We start from the raw sequence: 8,463 nt of genomic DNA, 5'->3' as shown, positions 1-8,463 counted from the left end.
TTTGTTGGCTCAGGTTTTGAATCTGTCGCCTTTAGTTTTCTTCAGTGACTCTCTAGCAGTATTTCATGCTTGTAATAAGCTTGTTTCTTCCACAAACTGGGCTACTAGAGCCATTGTCTCTGATATCCTTTGTATAGTTGATTCTGGTTAGGATGTTTCTTTCTGGTTTTCTGATCAATCTTGTAACAGGGAAGCCCCTTTCCTTGCAAAGGGAGCTTCTTCCCTGGGCCTGTCTCGTGTTTGATGGACATATCCGCCTCCTTTTCTTGTAAATTTGACTTTCCTGGGGAAGTGTCTCTCCCCTTGATTTCCTTTAATAAAATTCTATTTTCCTGTAAAATAAAAAAGTTAATAAACGGAAACAAATCACAAAAATTCCTTCAGGAAGGCTTTCTGTCCAAGGTAAAGAATTCCATTGATCTTGCTTGACAAGGCTAGAAGTCTTCCATTATTGCTTGCTGTCCAAGACTGAACAGCTGTCCATATCTCCAAAATATCTCCTGAACATTACCCTTTTTCCTATCCTGGTCCTTTTCTTCTTCTTGCTTTAATCTATATCAACTCGTCTCGTCTTAGAAAAAACTCGAGAGTTTTGAACATTCTTGGACAAAGCTTCCTGTTGTGCATGTCCATCTTCATGGCTGGCCAAGGTAGACTCTGATACCAAATAATGTAAGGTTGGATCACGAGTGACCTAACCCCAGGCAGAATCTTATACATAATCAATAAATGTCAGATTTAAGGAACAAATCATAACTTCAGGAGCACCAAAATGGGCACTTGACCAGCCTTCGGTGGAGTTCTGAGATCAGATCTGAGAGAAATAAAAAATCTCCCAATATCTGCTCTAATTCAAGAATTGTCTAAGATTTTGTTTCAGCCATCGTAACACTCTGATTTCCTGAGATTCAACTCACATTATGAAATCTCACATTATGAATTTCACTATTCGATGGTAATCTCTGTCCTTATTTCTGTTTAAGGTTTAGAACTGGTGTTAGATATTTTTCTCAGATTTACCCTAATCTGTGACCTATCGGCTACGGTATATTGTTTTGGTTTGTTGTACCTTTGTGTGGGGTATTTACCTACTGTTTTAGAGTTACACATTGATCCTGCCTGGGGTTAGGTTGTTTAGACCTAGCCTTACATCACTAGATGGCTTCAGCATGGGTTTCTCCTCTACCTTGGAGTTGACTGGGACATTATCAATGTTGATCTTGTCAAGGCTTTGCAGAGTTTCTTCATTAATCCTTGTCAGATCAAAGGGATCAACCACACCTTCCTTTGCGTCATCTCCAAGAAAGAAGGTGCTTCCTCTATGCCAGACTTCAAACCTATATCTCTTTGCAATCTCTTGTACAAACTCATTGTCAAAGTTCTTGCTAACAGGCTACAGTTGGTGGTGGACTCCCTCATCGGTGACAATCAGTTGGCCTTTATTGCCGGTAGCAGTATCTCAAATTACATCCTCCTTGGTAATGAGCTTGCCAAAGGTTTTGGTAGAAAATCCCAACCCCTAGTTGCCTATATGAAGATCGACATTCACAAAGCTTTTGACTCTTTGAGATGGGACTTCATTACTAATGTCATGCCCAATATGGCCTTCCCCCGTCTTTGTCAGTTGGATCTTCCACTGTATCTCTATTCCTCAGTTCTCAGTGTTTGTTAATGGTAGCCCAATTGTTTGTCATTGCCTCCGCTGTTAGCTTTCGCCAAGGCTGCCCCTCCCCCCCTTCATCTTCTCTTTAGCCTATGAAGTCCTGTCAAGTCCTGTCCTGAAGTATCCAACTCAAAATGGACCAGCAGTTCATCAATCCCATGCCTAAATGTAAGGCTCTTAAGATCACCCATCTTTCCTTTGCAGACAATCTCATGATCTTCTCCAAAGCAAACATCCTCTCAATTGAATCTATTATGTTCTTGTTATGCCTTTTTAGAGGATTGTCAAGGCTTTAGATCAACCTCTTGAAATTTGTCCTCTTTTTATTGGGTGTCTTCAATGCCTCCTCTGTTATAGCTTTCACCAAGGCTGCCCCTCCCCCTGTTTATCTTCTCCTTAGCCCTTGAAGTCCTCTCCTGAAGTATCCAACTCAAAATGGACTAGCAGCTCATCAATCCCATGGCTAAATGTAAGGCTCTTAAGATCACCCATATTTCCTTTGCAAAAAAATCTCATGATCTTCTCCAAAGCAAACAGCCTCTCAATTGAGTCTATTATGTTCTTTTTATGCCTTTTTAAAGGATTGTTACAGCTTCAGATCAACCTCTTGAAATTTGTCCTATTTATTGGGCGTCTTCGATGATGTGAAGAGTATCTTACAAGATAAAACCATAGTTGTCAAGGCATCACCTTGGCGTCTAGACGCCTTGGTTGACTTGGGTGTCTTGGTCGCCTAGGCGGCTCCTTGGATGCGTTGTTGATGTCTCCTTGTTTTTGGACCCTCTCCACCACCTTGGGTCTCCTAGATGTCGTGAGAACTATGGATAAGATCGGTTTCTCCATTGGCCACCTTACGGTCAAGTATTTGGGCTTACCTTTGACCCCTGCCAGGTTGACTAATCATCACTGCACTACTATTCTCGATCTCATGCGCAAGAGGATGCAGCTTTGGTAGGAAAGCTTCTTTTCTATGTTTGTCGTCTCGAGTTGATTAGATCAATCCTTCAGCCCTCTTATATTTATTGGTCTAGCATCGGGTTGCCCAAGTAATTACTAAGTAATTATTAAGGAACTGGATCCCTCATGTACCCCTTCCGTTGAAAAGATTATGACTCCTCTAGAGTCCTCTATCCCGTCAGTTGGGCTTTCGTCTGCCTTCCCAAAGATGAAGGGGGCCTTGGGTTGTGAATAATTAAAGAGGTGAATAATGCAGGTATCCTCAAGCTGATCATTAAGATCGTGGCTAAAAATAAAAGTATTTGGATGGATTGGATCTACTCTAGGTTACTATGTAATGACACTATTTGGATTGTTCCCACTGCTCTTGATGCCTCTAGTCTTTGGCTTGACCATTGGCACCCAAGGAGTGTTCTCCTCCACTTAGTTGGAACCAAGGCCGTTTATAGTATGGGCTTTCGTAGCACACCTTGGTTGTCGACATTCTTCAGCCAGATGGATGGGACCCCACCCCCGCCCCGCCCCCCCCCCCAAAAGAAAAAAAAAAAACCTTCTTCCTCCCCTTTGTTGACTGATGTTTGGAACACTCTCCCTTCCACCCCTAAAAGGCCCTCTGGTTTTGGTGATGATGTTTGGTCTTCTTCCTCTTCAGGCCGCTTTTGTTCCAATTCGGCATGGGACCTCATCAGAGCTCATGGCCTTATGTCTACCTTGTGTAAGTTGGTTTGTTTCAAGGGCCACATTCCCCGCCACAGCTTCTCCATTTTGCGAGCCTTATCCAACTGCCTTCCAATGCAATCCTTTCTCATTCATAAGCATATCCTAGTCTCCCCTTACTGCTGCCTTTGTTGGAATGCTCTTGAAGACGTCAACCATCTCTTTTGTGCTTGTCCACTCTCCTCTTCGGTTTGGAAAGGGTTTTTGGCCAAGTGTTGGCCGAGTAGGAGAATCCTTCCCTTTTTTAGGGAATGGATTTGGGTGGACATAACTTTCTCCAGTAGAACTATTTGTAATGCGGTCGGCAAGCTAGTTTTTGGTGTGGCCATCCATCACATTTGGATGGGTCGAAATCTAAAAAAATGAACCCAGAGCTCGTGATCCTTCCACAGCAAATTTGGTCCCCCATTGATTTTGATGTTCATAGTAAGGTCTCTATGATCTCATCTAGGTGTGCTGACACCCAAGAGGAATAGACTCGTCGTTTTCTTTTGGGGTTTCCCTCTCTCCTTGTTTCGGCCTCCCCCTCTATGATTGGACCGGGTTCTCCTTTGGTTTGTGGTCCTATAATATCTTGTAATTTCTTTTCCTTCCCTCTATTCTCTGGGGGCTCCTTGTTTCTCTCTCCTTTTGGTAATAGTTTTTTTTCACGCGAAAAAAGGGGGGGGGTGAGGAAAGATGCAAAAATAACTAAAATATGACTCAAAAGATGAAAAAAAAAAAAAAGGGGCATACCTGGTTTACAAGGCTCCCGCATGTGCAAGGTCCCCGGGGGGGGGGGCGAGAACTACGCAGCCTTACCCCCAGAATTTGACCACCAGGTCGCAACATTCGTACCTAACCGTTGGACCAAGCGCGCCCCTTAATGACTTGAAAGAAAAATAGTCTGCAAATCCACACTTGTGTAACCCTTATTTTATTGGATATAAACTTTCCTAAGATGTAGCATCATATCACTTCAAAAAGCTCTGGGTCAATGAATAATTTTTGAATTCCACTGCCCATTTCATAGACTTTGTAACATTACGCTATCATGTTTGTTGATGATCAACTCCATATGATCTGTGAAGTGTAAACAGATAAATTTGGGGGTAAATTATAAACAAGAACCACATTGTCTCAAGGCCATCTTATCAGGTTAGCCCCAAATAAAGTAGCCTGCTAAGTTGGAATTTGGGGTAAATTTGACTTTGTATGACATTCAAATGAGTAAAATGGATCAGTTCCTTGGATTAGAAATAAAATTTATTTTATCGTTGACCATGTAACTACCTACCCTTGTACTCCTTTTCATTTTGCAGATGGACAACAGTCCTACCACTGGCAGTGTTTCTACTACTGCGGCTGAAAAGCAACGGTTGGCCAAGGCTTCGCTTGCTTTCAATTGTAAGAGGTAAGCCTCTCAGTTCAGAGGGCTCCTGGATCGATCATCATCAGTCTTTTAGTAGACATATGGTGGTGCTCTTTGCCCTTGTCATAACTATAACTTTCCACCAAGGGAGGGAAAAATGTCATACCTATAACCCTTCGATGCATCGATGCATAATATTTTGGTAGGGCATCACCTGAGAATTTTGCAGATGAGATTTTAAATTTCAACAAGAGCATGAAATTTTCTCATCTTTTTCCTGTCTGTTTTTTGTAAAGCAGTAATTTATAATGCATCTTCAAAGAGTTTAAAAGAAGTCTCCTGGGTTTCTCGTCAGTCCAAGTAGACATGGTGGTGCCTTTGCCCTAGTCATAAATATAACCCTTCTAGTCATCAATTCATACTAATTTCGTAGGGTCACCTGAAAATTTTGGAGATTTGAGTTTTATAAATTTCAACAGCATCTTGAAATTTACTCATATTTTCTATTGTTTTGTTGTCAACCAATATTTTTTAATGCACCTTCAAATTTCTCTAAAGAAAGGCAAGGGTTTCCTGGTCTGCACAAATTTACCGCCACATGGCAGGTTTAAAAGAATGTGAAAGATTGGATAAATGGCACATTAGTATGTGTTACTCCCGAGTGCCAACCCTCTTTGTTTTTTTCCCCTTTCTTTCCTTATTCTGACATTTTCTAGTTGCAGCTCAATATTTAGAAAAATGTTCCCGGAATATGTGGAAAAGTACAACCAACAACAGCTTGCAGAGGAGTCACTATCAGAGCAGTCGTCACTCATTTCACCTCCCAGGGAAGATCAAGAAAGCATAGGAGCAACATCTGGAAATACCACTAGGCTAGAAGAGCAAAATAGAGAAGTCCTCAATAATGCAAGAAACAAGAAGAGAGCATCACAGAAATTCCCTTTCTGGCTGTTGATGTTGCTGGTTTCCATCTTCGGTATTGTGATGGCTCTACCTCTTCTTCAACCTTGAAGCAACTAGGAAATGAAACTGCGAGGTCAGTCCACATAAGGCTTCTAGCAATGTTACACACAATTCAAGGCTGTATTGGATCTGGACTCTTGACTCACGTAACTAAAAGTGAACTTGTATAGGAGGGTATTAGAAGGTGAAGCCAAAAATAGTCCGATTCACTAGTTTGTCTCCTATTGCGCTGGATCTGCTTGTTTACAGCTCTGGACATTTGCTGCCGCTGATGTCATCTCAATTGACCTTGATGTGGATCTTGATTTTTGGCTTTTACAGATTTATTTTCTTCCTGCGAACTGGAGTTATCTTAGAAGGGAAAAATTAAATAAGGGCAGGGTTCTCTGAGATGCAGGGTTCCCTACACGGCCTCACAAGAAATTGTTTATTCATTTTTTCTTTCCTAAAAATGTGAATAAAAAATGGGCAAGAATTTTGTGTCCGTGAGTGGAACCCGTGCCAAGCCGTGCTTGTGTCTGGGCGTAGGTGCCGCACTCGGACAGAAAACTGTCCCATAAAAAACTGTGAGAAGGCACAGAGTACTCTGGTGGCTCAAAGACACGTTCCCATTAGATAAGCAAAATGTACTAAAGTACGGAGTCTAGCCATATTGGGGCTTAAGAATTCAACACTAGTCTGCTGAAGTAGTAAATCTAATCTTTCATTATGGCTACGTCTAGGGATGATATATTTTGCATGTAAGTTTTTATTTTATTTTTTAAATTAAAGGGATTTGAATACAAAGTAAAGTGAAAATTAATGATCAAATATGAAATGATTTAGAGGTAATGATAGTCATATTAGTACCTAGTAGTGATGATTATAATTTTTTTTTTTTTTAAATGTTTGAAATTTTCATATCTTTTCTCTTTGGCCATGTTTGGAGGAAATTTAAAGAAAGGTCAATTACACTCCCTTACACTTAGTCTATATTTACTAAAATTCTCTTACATTCAACTTTTTTTTTGATATTCCCCAGCTTTTGAACTTATATGTCTACTTCTACCCTGCTCTTTTTAAAGGGTTTGTCTAGTTGTAACCTAGGTAGGTTAAAAAAGGGTTGGAACCCAATTCTAGTTACCCAATTAAAATGCCTATAATGTGAAGAGATGATTGGTTCAAGAGGATTCAAATAATAATTTCATGTGTTTATATTCCCAATAAAAACTCAAAAGCTGTTGCACCACTTTTTGTGACAAAGTGTTTAAAAAAAAGGGGTAGAAATGGAATTCTATCCTCAAATAGACCCATCAATACGTTTGGAATCTCAAATATCAATTCCTCGTCTCTCTAGAAGTCCAACATGGGATTGAAAAGAAGGGAAAAAAAAATTATACTAACCATTGGGTGATTAGGACTATTGTTTTGAGTAGGAGTGTCCATTTCCAGTCTGAGCAAGTTGGACTGATCAAGAAAAACGTGAAACGAACCTTTATCGATTTGAGTGTTTATCAAATCGGTAAAAAATCGAATTGGACCAGATCAAGCCGACTAATTGAATACGGATAATTGAAAATGGATCGAAGTTGGTTGATTCAACCAATGATTTTAAACTCGAAAGTGAGTATAAAAAACAATCCCTATAGTGATTCCAATTCTAAATTGACCGTTCTGGAACTGCAGGAGTTGGATAGTTCACGACCAATTCTAATCCAAATCGGCTAATACCAGAATTTTAATGCAAAATCAAAGAGTGAATTGGTCCCTAATGATTCCAGTCTGGATCGGATCTGAATCAATTGCAAAAATGCTAAAATTGACACTAAATTCTAAAAACCAACAGCCCAATCTCAAAAATCCTAGATATATTGTTCTATAATGATCAAAATTGAGATCGATTCAAACTGGCCAAATCAACCAGGGATTTTAAGCTTGGAATTGGAGATTGAACTGATTCCTATAGATTTTGTTCCAAATCGAATCAAAATCAGACCCAAAAAAAAAAACCTAGAATCGCCCTCAAATCTTAAAACCCAAGATCTAGTCCTATAAACCTTATAATCGATTTTAAACATGGAATCAGAGATCAAATCAGTAGCTGCCAATACCAATCCAAATCCAAATCCAAATCAAATTGGAATTGACCAGAATCATTCCCAAAACCGTTAGAATCAACCTATAAAATATGTTATAATTACCAAATTCCACATGTCATATTATAGTAGTACCAAACCTACAGTATTGCCACTTGTCATCTTCCTACATTTTAACTTTCTTGAAAACACTAGCATGTTTGATACAATTGATTTCTTTGAAGAAAATGAGAAATATGCCATAATTAATAATTTGTAAACAATTATTTTTATATAATTTAATACTTTATAGGTTATATTTTTCTGACTTCAAAACCGATATTAGATGAATTATAGTTTTTTTAATACATGAGACATCTTTGTCTATCTTTTCATTTTTAGGGTGCTATCCACATGACACTTGTCATTTGCGTAAAGTAACTTTCATATGAACATTTTAATCAAAAGGATCATGATGGATTCGAACCACCATCCCCTTGGAACATGTTTGAGACATGCTTATGTTCTAAGTGCTCTACCAAATTGAGTTAAAGACCCATAAATAGAATTTAGCATTTACAAGTAACCGTAAAAACTTACCACAAAACTTGCTTCAGAGGAAATACCTAATGCCAATTCTTTCTTCTTTTTTTTTTTTTTTTTTTTTTTTTTTTTTTTTTTTTTGGTGGGGCGGTGGTGGTGTGGGGGGGTGGGTTGGGGTGGTGTTTTCCCGGGCTGACATTCTTGAAAACAACTCA

The 8,463-nt window shown here is 39.4% G+C and overlaps 1 protein-coding gene across 1 annotated transcript; it reads left to right on the top strand.

The window, feature by feature from the left end:
- Window positions 1-4,587: 4,587 nt before the first annotated feature.
- Window positions 4,588-5,992, top strand: LOC122063582 (ubiquitin-conjugating enzyme E2 34-like). The gene is made up of 2 exons (XM_042627287.1): window positions 4,588-4,730; window positions 5,411-5,992. The coding sequence occupies exons 1-2, from the start codon at window positions 4,639-4,641 to the stop codon at window positions 5,697-5,699; spliced, it is 381 nt and encodes a 126-aa protein (XP_042483221.1). The 5' UTR covers window positions 4,588-4,638; the 3' UTR covers window positions 5,700-5,992.
- Window positions 5,993-8,463: the final 2,471 nt, after the last annotated feature.

The sequence above is a fragment of the Macadamia integrifolia genome, unplaced genomic scaffold (genome assembly GCF_013358625.1).
Source record: "Macadamia integrifolia cultivar HAES 741 unplaced genomic scaffold, SCU_Mint_v3 scaffold1370, whole genome shotgun sequence".
Taxonomy (NCBI): Eukaryota; Viridiplantae; Streptophyta; class Magnoliopsida; order Proteales; family Proteaceae; genus Macadamia; species Macadamia integrifolia.
Note: the sequence above shows the minus strand (reverse complement) of the source record. Positions and strands in the feature narration are given on the sequence as shown.